Below are 14,043 nucleotides of genomic sequence, written 5' to 3' on the forward strand. Positions count from 1 at the left end.
CTTCTTATTTTGATGATTTAAACTCATCGCACACAAACGCTGTCAGCACATTTTAATCATCAACATTTGACACTCACTGAACTGCCAGGAGAAGCCGGAGCTGCTCTCCAGCGTCGGGTGGTTGAAGGTGTCCCTGCAGTACATGACTCGGGTGTTGGGCGTCACCTTGATGCCTCCCAGCGCCAGCAGGTGGGGGTCCTGCAGGGCAGACCCCCTCGCTCCGTCCTGGATGCGCCGCTGCAGCGAGCGGAAGCGGCAGTACTGGGGGTAGCTGATGACTTTGACAGCGTGGTGCTCCGCCGGGCCGTCTGAGGGGAGGAGACACAGGTGGGGTTATTTTTGTTTCGGTGGCTTTAACTCGTTCGCTCCGTTATGCTCTGCAAACACAGCGCTTCCCACTTTCCGTCAGGCCCCGGATTTGTCTCCGGGCTCTGAACGTCTCTGTATACACGACAAACACGAGTATCCCGGTTACTGATTACCGCTGTGCAGGCGCCGGCGGTGTTTGCAAACACCGGGCGGCACTTTTGAGATGTTTAATTTGACGTTTCTGTAGCCGTCACCCTCAAATACATCCGATTTGTTTGGGAAACCTCTGAAATTACAAAGAAGGCTCAACTGTGCTGCAGGTAGTCGGCAGCATTCATAAACATGCAAACAGCGTCCTGCTTCCTTTCTCAGGACTCTGGATTAAAAACCTCCTTTTCAGTGAGCTGACCTGCAGCGCAGCCGACACAGAACAGAAAAACAATGAAAGATAAAGAAGCAGCTTCGCTCCACATAAACCAGCTCGTTCTGCAAAACCCTTTAACCCACTCTGACACGCTGATTATGGTTTTATTAAACATGTATGCACAGAGATAAACAAGAACCCACCCAGGCTGAGACTCATGGTTAAAATCCCATCAGTGGGAAACGTGCACTCTCTTTCCACAGCACAGGTATTAAACTTGCTACGAGTTTCCTCACCTGGACACAGAATCGAGATTTACATTTGGCGTTTTTTTGGCGCCATGAAAGTACCGACGTCACCAACGTTTCCCTGCTACAGACGCCTGTAATCGTTCTTCAGTTTAGAACGTGTGAGCATGTGTGTGACCTCCCTCCATCCTTTTTTCTTAAACAGTAATCTGTTACTTTTTCATTTCAGAGCAAATATTCGTTTTATTTTAACCACAAAACTTTCAAGTGTAAGTTTAAAGAAATAAGCTGCCGATTTCTTCACCCGAACCACCGGAGTTCAAGTACCAGAGCACATTTAGGCCACAGTGGATATTAGTGCGCGCCATCGTGACGCCATCGCCATCGCCATCGTGACGCCATCGCCATCACCATCGGCCATGCCATTGCCATCGTGATGCCATCGCCATCGTGATGCCATCGTGATGCCATCGCCATCGTGATGCCATCGTAATGCCATCGCCATGCCATCGTGATGCCATCGCCATCGTGATGCCATCGCCATGCCATCGTGATGCCATCGCCATCATGTTGCCATCGCCATCGTGATGCCATCGCCATCATGATGCCATCGCCATCGTGATGCCATCGCCATCGTGATGCCATCGTGATGCCATCGCCATCGTGATGCCATTGCCATCGTGATGCCATCGTGATGCCATCGCCATCGTGATGCCATCGCCATCGTGATGCCATCATGATGCCATCGTGATGCTATCATGATGCCATCGTGACGCCATCGCCATCGTGACGCCATCGCCATCGTGACGCCATCGCCATCGTGACGCCATCGTGACGCCATCGCCATCATGTTCAGGCATCAAGTCCGGGTCCAACCACAGCACCCAGAGAAGTATTTAATCAATATTTACCTCAGAACATCTTTAATAAGCAAAAGACGTGTCTGCATAAAAACTGGTCACAACATATTCAGTTAAATTTTATAGCACAAAATCACAATAACAGCTGCCTCAAGGTGCTTTATACTGTGAGGTAAAGACCCTAAAATACTACAAAACCAATCAGACTATGAACAAACTCTTGGCGACAGTGGGAAGGAAAAACTCCTTTTAACAGGAAGAAACCTCCAGCATAACCAGGCATTGACAGCCATCTGTATAACATCACACAGATGATCTTTATAATGATAAAATTACTCGTGTTCACGGAAAACAGCAGCGGTCCAAGTGTGGAGCCATGAGGAACTCCTCTGGGTACAGGAAGTAAAGAGCACTGAACATCCTGTTCGCTCTGCTCAGCAAGCTGGAAAGTGAAATTTGATCAAATTCAGAATAAGGACTGATAAAGGTTTCTAAAATCGGGAAAACATGTTTATATGCACAAAAACACAAATACAATGATCTCTGGGTGGGTGGCCAGTTCTTTATGAGGAAGTGCAGTGGTCCCACTGTGAAGCCCTGAGGAACTCCTCTGGATACAGGAAATACACAGGAAGATGATCCAGGATAGAGACCCAAGAGTTTTCAAAACACATGCAGGCTAATCAGGATAAAATGTTTAGATTATTTTGGGCTAATTTATAGTTTTATGCCTTCTCTCTGTGTACGTCTAAATAACCACAGCACTGAATCCATCAGATTAACCATAATTTCAATGATTCTGTTCTTTTAATGCTGCTTTAGCTGCCTCACTGCTGACCTTTCAAAATAAAAGTAGCTCTAACAGGGAGGCTGGAACATGTACAGGAGTGTGACCGGCAGCATTTCCACACCGACAAACTGGCTCTGGTTCACATCTGCAAACATCTGCAGAGAGTCTGAGTTTCTTACTCTCTGTTTTGTCTTTGAGCGGCTCGCTGCTTTTGTCCGTCGTGCCGTTGCTGCCGTCGCCGCTCTGCGGAGGTTTGTGGAGGCCGTTGGTCCCGCACACCAACGCCTTCAGGCTGCTGCTCCAACCTGCCGGCTGCGCACACGACCATTGCACCAGGTCCTCCACCCGCACCACCATCTTCCTGGACACCGCCAGAACTTCATCCTGATCAGACACAAACAGAAGATTGAGCGCTGAAGTTATCGTCTGCTTCAAACCATTTAACGCTCGACAGGCTGACATCGAGCCACTGTACTCTGAAGGCACCAAACTTGGATTGAGCATCACTTTAAGAGCAGAAGGTGAGCGTGAGAAAAACAAACCCCATCAGTTTGATTAAAGTGCTGCTTTAAACATTGCTCTACAGCACCTGTCAAACGATCACCTGCCTATTTGTGTTCAAACATGGAGGCAAACAGAGCGCTGACGTGTGCAAATAGAAGAAAACGCCTCGACTGGTTTGTCGCTGGAGTCTTGACTTTTACGTGAGGAGAGCGAGGGAGATAAGACGGAGTCGGCTTAAAGATTTAAAGCAGAGTTTCTAATAAATGAACCAGTTTGAACTAAAAAGGAGAAACCCTTCAAAATGATTCTCTCCAGTAAAAAAAGATGATTAGATGTTTAAAAAGGTGTTTGAGGCGCCGCTTTAACACGACTGATGCTCGAGGGTCGGCCCTTCACTAAGCTTCATAAGATTTCTGACACCAACTCGTGACGGGCAGCACCGCCTTTCCTGAGCTGAGATCCACTTTTCCGTCTCGTGTTTGTTAGCGCCCGTCTCCATTAAAGCGTCGTTGATAGTTTGACGCTGCTGAAGTTTTAACCGCAGGCCCTCTGGCTCTGCCACAGGTCAGCTTCTCATGTTCGTCTCGACATTTAGAGTTGCTGCTCAGAGACAAGTGATGATGTGTAAGTCAAAGTGACGCAACACCTGAAAATGAAAGAGGAAGTTTACTACGGCGGGCAGACGTCCGTGCAGGACTCAGATGTTTTCATGTTTTGGTGAATAACACACTGCTGGAGCTACGTTTAAAGCTTTTCACTGAGTTTGTTTAATGTAAAGAGAACAGTTATACTTTTGTTGGCATCACGTTGCCTTTGACGACACGGTCACAGAAACATCCGGTGTGTCCTGTTTGATAAAAAGCCGAGTTTCACATCTTTGTGGGCCAATTATTCACCATCACACATAACAATGCAAATGTTAAGCTTAAATTAAACATTCACAGTTGGCGTTAGATAAAAATTCAGCGCGGTGTGGTTGATACGAAGGCGCAGAATCTGGTTTTCGTAGCAGGCTGTCAACGTGTTTATTTCTGCTGAAAATTTGGACGTTTTAAAGTTTGAGCCTGTGAGGACGGACTCACCGCTGGAGCCTCAAGTGGACGTTAGAGGAACTACAGTTTGTTTGTTTTTACCTCAGATAAATGGAGAGGGCTGCTTTAACCCTTTAAAACCGGTCAGAGCAGCACGCTCTGTTTTGCATAACTATTTTTAAATCCTGGTAGCACTGCAACCATGTGAGCTAGCGCAATAATTTTTTTTGCATATGAAACCGGAGGAGTTGTACTTACATCTTATGCCATCAGCTTGTCCTCGGTCACAGTTTCCTTCCACATATAGCTTTGCAAAAACTGCATAAAAAGCACTTGCAGCAACAAAAACATAATATTCCAGAAACACGCTTTGCCGATCCGATCAGCTGTTCATAACACTTCCTACGTTTGAATAGACGTCAGCGCAAACTTTTTCATGTCCGCCATGACCTGCCCGAAACTGGAAGTGGCGCCATTTTTGCGGAAATGTAGTTTTTTACCATCAGGGCCTCATGAGCCTATACTGGTGTTTTTAAAAGTTATCTTTGACTTTATGACTTTCTGTGTGGTTTCTGGGATGCTTAGGACTCATATTGCACTGATGGAAATAGTTTATTTTGATGCATATGCTGCTTTTTTGCAAATTTGCATTATAATATTTATTTTCGTTTTTCCTGCAGTATATAAAAATTGGTGTATTTCAAAAATAAAACTATGAAGACACTCAAAATAAATTTCCTGTGGTGGGAAACTATTTTGTGCAACTTTTTTGTATTTACAGTTTTGAGGGATAAGCCTCTTAAATTTCTCTAACTAGAAATATATGTTAAAAAACAAAAATGATTTTAAATTTTTGTAGTTTATTGCACTTTTTTGCAATTTATGTAATTACTATGCACTTAATGCAGACATATTATTAATATCTGGGCTATAATGGTTGTACTGATGTATGTCAACTTGAAATGCTCCCAAAAATGGCTCCACAGCCTGTAAAAATATAATATAAGCTCTGGTGGACTTGGTTCTATGGTAGGTCTTAAAGGGTTAAGGATGGGTGTACGACCTTTACGAGGTATGTTAGCAGGCAGAGACTCCATGATGTTGTGATGATGCAGAGGGCTGGGGTGATAGAGGGGGTGGCGGGGTAGGGTGAGATGACTCCGTTGATGGCTTTGCACGTCAGCGGTGACGTTGCCACAGCTTTGTACCACTTCGGTTTTCTCCTGAACGACAGGTGTCGCCGCTCAGACAAAATCTCATCTTTTCAAACTGCAACGTCTCCCCTGAATAATCTGATAATCTCAGAGCTGCCGGACTGAGAAACCGTTAAAATGGTGTTAGAAGCCGATACGATGACCCCACAGCGGCAGCGTCCACCAGTGGATGTGAATCTACTCCAGTTAAAGCCGGCTGGGTCTAACTCGTCCGGTACTATCTGTACAAAAACACACAGCTTCCACTATTCCCATTAAACAGACTCTTTGCATATAATCTTAAACTTGGTTAGAAAGCAACCAGACCTGACCTCATATCTGCTCTCATTTGGTTTTTGCCCATCTTTTCATGTCCCTTCAATACATTGAACTTCCTGTACAAACTGTCTGTTCATTCCTGTTTTAGTTTTACTTTGTTACATTTTTTATATTTTTTCTCTGTTTTTGATTTTAAAAAAGGCTTTAAGGGGAATTAATTAGTAATTAAATCTTCCAGGATTAACAGACGATATCAGGAGAATAAGAAAAGTCACCCATGTGCTGCTCTGAGGAGATATCAGTTGAAGCCGAACTGGAGCTGGGCTGCGCTGTCAGGCAATACCAGTTTGGACCACAGGGTGGCGTTGTGGTGAGTGCAAGCTTTTTAAGGTTGTATTTTTAATTAATTTAAAAAAGTTTAAACACACTGATAAAAACGCTGCTGGCTCACAGGCCTTTCAAAATAAAACCGAGGGATGAGCTGTGAAGGAGTCAATTTTAACCTCAAAGCTTGTGTGAAAAAGAGACAAAATAATAAAAAATGAGCAGGGAACAAAAGTGTAAACATCTGCAGCAGGATCAGAGCAGCCATCAGGTCACAACACGGGTGGTGCAAAGACCGTAATGAGATCAGCTACTGCAGCGAATTCAAGCCAACACTCGGGTCCCTCTGGGTTTGGATGAGACACAGAAGCTTAATTAAAAGCAGGCCCGCGATGTTATTTTAACCTCAAATCAAACATTAAACAAGCAGCACGTTTCTGCTGATCTGGCTCTCAGATGCGCTGCACTTTATGCAAACGAGGCCAACTGCAGCTCATTTACATATGAAGTCACTGAAGTTTCACTGAATCAAAGAAGCCCACAAACATCCGAGTCACCGATCGTCCAGTCTGCAGCCGCAGAGGCCTCCTCCCCTCCCGGCTCGTCAGCTGTGATCTTGTTGCGTCCTTCAGGCAGAGACAAAAGAGCCCAACCCGCCTCTAAAAAACTCCAGCACCCCTCCCCGCCCCCTGGGCTGCAGCCAGGTGAGAGCTCATTAACACCGCAAAGGAGGAGCTCTGCAGGAGTCATGAATAAACAAAACCCTCGACTGAAAGACGCACCGAGCTTCCACATCTGAAATCACTCGTCCTGCGAGAGGAGACGAGAGTCTGAGAGGCAGGAATTTATTTTTCGTAGTGTAAGAGCCGTGTTACACTTCCTGTTTCCTTATCTAACTCACAACACGTCCTGTCCTGCACCTCAGCTGGTTCAACGAGAACTCGCTCAGCGGATAAAAGCCGCTCTGCTAACGTCAGCTAACCGGCTGCACAGATAATGAACACGTGAAGCAGCACGCAAGCGTCACTCCAGCACTTCTGCGTCCAACACCACCACGAGTCCTGAAGACTCACTGAGACACAAACCTTCAATGCCCGCCTCCAAACGCTCCTCAGGTCCCAAAGTCAGAAACTCGAGGAACCGCTGAGACAATAAAACCATCATCATCGTCTCAGTCACGCAGGCCTGGAGACTGGTCAGGGTTGGGTGTCGATTTAGATCTCTGTAATTGATCTGATTCAATTCTGACTCGGACAATTTTCAGAATATTATAATTCTGATCATTTATCAGCACGTATGCATATTTTATATCTATGTATAAAAACAAAGCTGACACTTATCAGAGGTGTGAGCGTCACACAGACGACTTCGGGTCCAAGTAACTGAGGATAAAACAAGACATGATACCATCAGCCTAAGACATGAAACAAGAAAGACACAAATCATCATATAAAGATTACCTGATGCTGCTGAAGTGAAGCCGAGCAATGTTCTGCAATTTGCCATCATTTTAAAAAGTTATATGTCTTTGGTATTGAACAGCAGAAATGAGGCTTTTTCTTCTCAGAGGTCATTAAAAAAACAAAACAAACCACAGCGGCCAACAGCACTGTTCACAACGGGAGACATAATACTGGTCCCTGAGTACAGAGAGAGAGAGAGCTGTGCAGGAGTGTGAGTTTATCGTGGTGGAAGCAAAACTGTAAACGTGCTTTAACCTGAGATTCTGGCGTTTCTGGGAAAATGCATTTATAATTAAAAATGGATTCAGGATTTAATGAATCGATTTCACTTTATTCTGAAATCTATTTGAATTGGGAAAATCTATTTTTTTAAACCAACCCGAGTTTGGAACCACGTGAAAACCAGCGGCCGACTGGTTGAGAATGAAATGATGATGCTGCACCTTCAAAATAAAAGTTTCTTTGTGAAACGTGTCGGTGGCAGCAGTAAGACAACTTTTACTTTGAAGGCCAACGTCCAGTTTATGTTTGCGCTGCACTTCCACAGTTTCAGTGAGTTGCGAGTATTTGCAGACAAACTGGTGAATTTCATGCAGGCTGTGGTGGAGAAATCACAGGCAGGACGTTGGCGCAGAACCGTGTCCGCACTGTGTTTGACGGCCGGCTGGTGTCGTGTGACCACGTTTACCATCTTCTGTACGGCTCAGGAGAGAAAAGGAAACCTACAGCAATGATTGAGGATTTAAAGGGTTAATGAACTCAGGTTAGGTGCCTAGAGAGCTGTGGTTAGGTCAGAGGTCGGCTGTAGCTCCCACAGGCTGTGTGGATGTGATTTTGTTTCCCTCATATAGTTTTAAAAACATTGGTAAACTGAATGTAAAATAATTCACTACCTTCTTATTACAATGATCACACACTGTCCTGACAGATGAGCAGCATCAGCAGAATTCAGCTTTCTGATTAAACTTATCGAGTTAAAGTAAAAATCTCTCATTTTAAAAGCAGCCGGTCCCATAAAAAGCTGTTTTCTGCAAACATCTTCGTCTACGGTGGAATATCCCGGCTGAAAATGTGGAAAATTTGGTTGCAGACGAGTCACAGGATTTACATTTGGGTAATGCATTAGCCTCATTCCCAGAGGTTTCTTTTCATAATGTGGAGGCTGAGCTGCAGCCTGCATGTGAACTGTGCTAATCAAAAACACATCTGACCCTCTCTCTCTCCTCTGACATCTGCTCGTTTTTAATCCAGCACTTGTATGTAACTCGTGCCCTCAGACACCAGCGCGTCATTAAGCTGATCGTGAAACGATATCGGGCCGCGGAGAGCAGATGGAAAATATCGTTAACGTTTGCTCCTGAATGCTCGTTTGTTTCAGCAGCAGAGAAGAAAAAAGTCACATTAAGACTTTTTTTATCAGCACGAGGAGACGCCGTCCGAAGGTCAGCCTGCTCGCAGTGTTTGGATTAAAAAGAGAAGGAGGCAGCGTTCCTGCGACAAGGTTACTAATGGATGTTGTTGAAGCACGTTCACTCAGGAATTCTTCTCCGCAGAGACACTGATGGAGACCAAAGATGGAGATTAAAGGGCAATTATTAGAATATTTAATGAAGCCAATTTTACCTTCATACTTCAAATATCTGCAGTTACAGGCCCTCAACGTAGAAGATGGTGAGGCAAAAGTTTTGTTTTTAATTCACATTTTCCAGCGATTCAGGATGTCTGCCCCTGATTTTCAAATTAAAGCTCCTCCAGGAGCGGGACGATGGATGGAAGTCGACTATATCAGAAAGTTACAGCAGAGATTTCCATCACATCTGCGACTCAGCCGTTGCTTTCCTATCCTCAGTTGTGACCACGAGATCATGGCCGAAAGAACGAAATTGTGGATGTAAACGGTGGAAATGAGGTTTTCTTTGACGCGTCGCTGGGCGCCATAAGCTGGCGTCCACTTCCCGGGAGATGCAACTACACGTCGGGTTGACGCCGTCTGCAGCTGTTGCGACTGTTCTGTTCAGTGCCATCGATTCTTCCTGCGCGCTTCCAGCTTTTTTCCACAGCAGTGTTTGAATTTATCCTTGAGAGCATAACGATCATCCCCTCAGTGTGAGGATTCAACGAGATGCATTTGATACGGGACGAGAGGGAACGTACGAAGACGTGGAAAAGCGTCAGGGACGTAACTTGGGTGGTTTACTGCAGGCTCTGCAAAGACTCCCTGCTGGAGTCTAAGTCACATCGACATGAGCCACTCGAGCTGGTTCGGGTATCTGACTGGGATGTGTCGTGGTCACGTTCTAGGGGAGCTATTCCAGGTGAACGACCCCGGACTCAATGGAGAGATTAGATCTCCTGTTCGGGTTGGAAATGACTCACATGAGCGAGTGTGAGGGAAATATTGATCCAAACATTGATATCAATCCAGAGGGAATCAGGGCCAGAAGATGAGTCTGGTTTTAAAATGTTGGTAAATTTTTCTGAGCAGTCGCCTGTCACACAAAGTTTACCCAGAATGCACTTTTTACATTTTCCCTTTGGTGAATTGTCAGAAACAAGCTTCTGTTTCTCTGCTGCTGTTTATTTGAAGCGTGACGCTGATCCTCAGACTTTGACTTGGATCAAAGTTGATTTGCAGTTTTTAGCTGAGCTTAAATGTGTTTTTAAACCTGACGTATACACGTGGATATCTCCTGTCAAGTCATCAGGATTCAAACGTGAGGGAAAGTTGATACATAACGCTACTTTCACAGACAAGGCCACGGAGGAAAAACAGATAAAACAATAAATCAGACACACGGACGCCACAAGGTCGGACGCATAGTTACCCAAAGGCTTCGGCACTCCCGTTTAGACCAGCTCCGAACCTCTGAGTCCAAAACAAAGAATAACTGAGGAAAACTCCTCCCAGAGTTTGTGAGCCACCACCTCGAGGGCCCGAAGTCCTCGTGTTTTAAAACCGAAGGGATCGATTAGACGAGTGAGTCAATAAAAGCTCTGAGATATCCTCTGGTGTACTCTTCACCCCCTGAAATCCTACCAGGAGGAACCCTTTGTGAGCTGAGCAGCTTCTGACATATTTCAGGCTGCTAACAGAACCAAACGACTGGGTTTGCACCAGGCAGCTACCCTTGGAAAAACCTGGAAACTATTCTAATGGTCATCAAACCACGACTTCGTGGATATATATACACTGAGTGGTCAAAACTCGTCTATATGGGGAAAGAGCTGAAGGTTAAAACTGACTCTGAAGCCAGCAGGAAGCCAATGAAGAGGCTTTGAAACAGGAAAGATACGAGATCGGAAGCTGACGCGTAAAAGAGGAACAGCAACAGTCCAAACAAGACAAGAAGAACGCATGAACTGTTTGCACCAGTTCCACCAATTTCATGTATATATATGAATTTATACGTCACATGTCTATAAGCAAGCACTTGGTTTGTAGCTAAGGTCAAATGTTCCTGTTAGAAGCTGGTGGAGAACAAAAACTGGCATTTTTTGTTCTCCACAGTCTGGTGGGAGCCGGACACAGAGATGAAGCACATTAAAATGAGCTACGGTAGCTGATAAAGACCAAAAACAGATGAGAAAGTAAAAGCTGGCGTTGGCAGGAATGCAAGTTTAAATCCATAAATAAGAACACGGCTGTCACAGCCTTAAGCATCATCAGTAGCTTCAGGCCGTGGCGGCGCTGTGGGGATACACCTGCACTTCACACAAACAAACTGACAGGGAGGTGACTCACCTCTCCGTGCTCCCTGGTCCGGCCCTTCGGCGTGTCCTCAGGCAGGAAGTAGAGTCTGGCGCTGGCCAGCAGGTGGCGCCGGGTCTGGTCCTCCCACAGTAAGGTCACCTGATGCACATGAACGACGTTTATTTTTCAATCGTTCTGACTGATTTATTACATTTACAGCCTCCACACAGAAGCCTAAAACCACGACTGCCTTCGAGCCGAGTCGCTGATACCGAGGCCCTAAACGTTAAACAGTCTGTCCACCATCAGCTTGATCGATTATCACAGCAGAGCCTTTGAATTTGAGCCTTTCACACCTCGACTGTGCACCTGCGGGAACGCTTTGTCCCGGCACAGGCAGCAGACAACATTACGCGAGCGTGCACGGAGCTGAAGCGCTTCACGGCGTGCAGAGTCACGCAGGGGGAGGAGCACACAAACACATGAAGCCCCCAACATGAGTTCAAGTGATTTTTTTTTTTTGGTTTCAGAAAAACAGAAAACATTTATTTAAGACCTGAACATGAATAAAACTGCACACAGCCTTTTCTAGGAAAGCGAAACCAAAAATCTTCACATTTTACGAACGACTTCATCACACTGAGACGATCCTGGATCGACCCTGCAGCCTCCCTGTGGCCTGGTCCCATTCCCCCTCCCAGCATGCTGCTGGTGTGCAGCCAGCTCTGGGTTTGTGTCTCTGCTGAAGCTGCTCTCGTTTCAACAGGTTTCAGATTTACTGAGTTTTTGCTGAAATTATATAACATCCTCACACTTTTATTAACGAGCAATAATAAAATAAACAGTCTGATAATTTGCTTTGTCACATGTGGTGCTCAAAGTAAAGCTCTTCTCTGATACTTCTATTAGAAGCTGGCGGAGACCAAAAACAGAGGAGACGCTGAAACTGGGCGAAGGTTCACCATGAAAACCAGAAGACAGATTAAAGGTTTATTTTCTTTTAAGGTGTCGATTTGAAACCTGAGGCTTAAACCACAGAGAAAAATGCTAATGAGCATGTGCAGAAAACCTTTGACTATGCATCTCTCCTGACCATCGAAGCTGATTGGTTTAATGTGCCAACTTCACTTTGGATTAAGAGCAACAGAATGAGAAGTAAGCAGCAAGTTCTCCATTTAAAGCTCTGAGCTCCACTGTTCACGAGGGGCTGCCAATCATAAGTGACCTGGCTCAAAGGGGGAGGAGCTCAAACGGCTTGTTTCACACTGGCAGCTCGAGTGACCGATACGGCCTCAGTATGTAAAAAGCCTTCGTTAGCTTCCATCAATACCATCAGCCTAAATACGAAGTAATCTCATTACACGAGTCCTCACTGGCTCAGCCCACGACCTAAATTGACTAAATTTAGCGTCGCCGTGGGACTCAATAAAACATGATATTAGTCTTGATTAGCTCACGTAAGGCAGGAAGCAGGATGGCGACACATTTAAGGCTCGATCTGCAGCGTTGGCGCGGTTTACTCATCGTGGTCGGCCCGACTCAGTGATGTCACACACATGCATTATGGGAAGTGTAGGACCTCAGAGGTAAAGCTCATCTACAGAAGGTTTTCAGTTCACATTATTAGGGCGCGGCCACCTGGCTGACGTCCTCATCTCAAACTAACATTGAGGAGCTGCAACATCCTTCTCTGTGCTCACGTCACCGACGCTCAAAACACCAAAAAAGTCAAACTTTTCTTGTTTTTGTTCCAAAGCGAGTTTTAAAAATTTCTCCTCTGAGCTCAACACAGAAACAGCTAATAAATCCCTGTTTCTGATTGGCTGTCTGTGGAGCAACAGCGGGACAGCCGAGTTTTCCCACAGCTTCATATCTGCCGTCCTTATATGAAGGCTTAGTGGCTGCGATGCTAAATGCTAACATTCATATTTATATAAACTGGCAGGTGCCTCAGAGACCCGTTCTGCTCGGGTCCGGCTCAGTTTTAGCTCCTCCCCTTGTTTAGAGTCTTCCTCCGCCCCACGTCACCGCCTCTCAACGTCCACCCTCAGGACACGGTCCAGTTTCCCTCCAGAAACCCAAACGGCGAGCTCAGGAGACATTTTCAGTCTCGGTGAAGCTTTCTCACCTCGGCGATGCACACAGGATCCTGCGGTCCACAGCGGATGAAGTAAAACTCGCCGAGTTTCCACACCTGGACGGGCCCGTCGGGCTGAGCTCGGCTGCTAACCGACTTGTAGAAGGCGTAACTGCCTCGCTGGCAGGAGGGAGCACCCAACCACTGAGAGAGACAGACAACAGAGTTACAGCCTGAACCTCACCCCACAGGAGAGTTATATCACAGTCATTCATGTAAACACAACAATCGAATAACAGTCAAAGAATAAGAGTAAAATGTGTTTATGAAAACAATTTATTGACATGAAAGAAAGAAGGATGAGAAAACATGACGACGAACGACACGGTTTCACTGTTTCACATTTATCAGCCCATCAAAATTCAAACTGAAAATCTTTTGTGTGAAGTTGATCCCGTCCTCTCAGGGACACTTCCTGTAACATCACACTGAAGTGTTTTAACAAAGAAGCCATTTAAATGCATCACAGGCTGCTTCATAAAACCAAACAGATCTGAGAAAACTTTAAAATCAGCTGACTCCTCAGAATCAGTTGATTTTATCCCTGGACATTAACGTCACTACATTTCATGAATTTCTACCTTTGCACAATAAAAATGTTCAGAGTTACGGGACGTTGACGTGTTAGACGTTAACCACTGAAATTTCAGAGTTTAAAAACACATTTAAGCTGCAATAAAATCGTCAGCGTCACAGGATCTGTCGGAGGAAGCAGTTTAACGTCCGTCTGAAATAAGCTTTGGTGTCCTGGATGTTTGAGCTGTTCAAGTGCATTCTGGGTAAAATCTAAAGGCTCATATGACCGTGTGGCTCATCTTCCTACTGTGCAGCCGTCTCTGGTGGTCCTGCA

General features: G+C 45.5%; 1 protein-coding gene across 1 annotated transcript in view; it reads right to left on the reverse strand.

Annotated features, from left to right (window-relative positions):
- The window catches only part of zgc:77151 (uncharacterized), a 44,599-nt gene that overhangs the window by 11,796 nt on the left and 18,760 nt on the right, over window positions 1–14,043 (reverse strand). The window contains exons 2-5 of the mRNA XM_006785146.3: window positions 13,185–13,337; window positions 11,108–11,215; window positions 2,751–2,955; window positions 78–308 (exon numbers count right to left, since the gene is read on the reverse strand). Of these exons, the coding sequence (XP_006785209.2) occupies window positions 78–308; window positions 2,751–2,955; window positions 11,108–11,215; window positions 13,185–13,337 (697 nt within the window). The remainder of the gene's footprint in view (window positions 1–77; window positions 309–2,750; window positions 2,956–11,107; window positions 11,216–13,184; window positions 13,338–14,043) is intronic.

Source organism: Neolamprologus brichardi, chromosome 10 (genome assembly GCF_056152115.1).
Source record: "Neolamprologus brichardi isolate AB-2024 chromosome 10, ASM5615211v1, whole genome shotgun sequence".
In the NCBI taxonomy this organism is placed as follows: Eukaryota; Metazoa; Chordata; class Actinopteri; order Cichliformes; family Cichlidae; genus Neolamprologus; species Neolamprologus brichardi.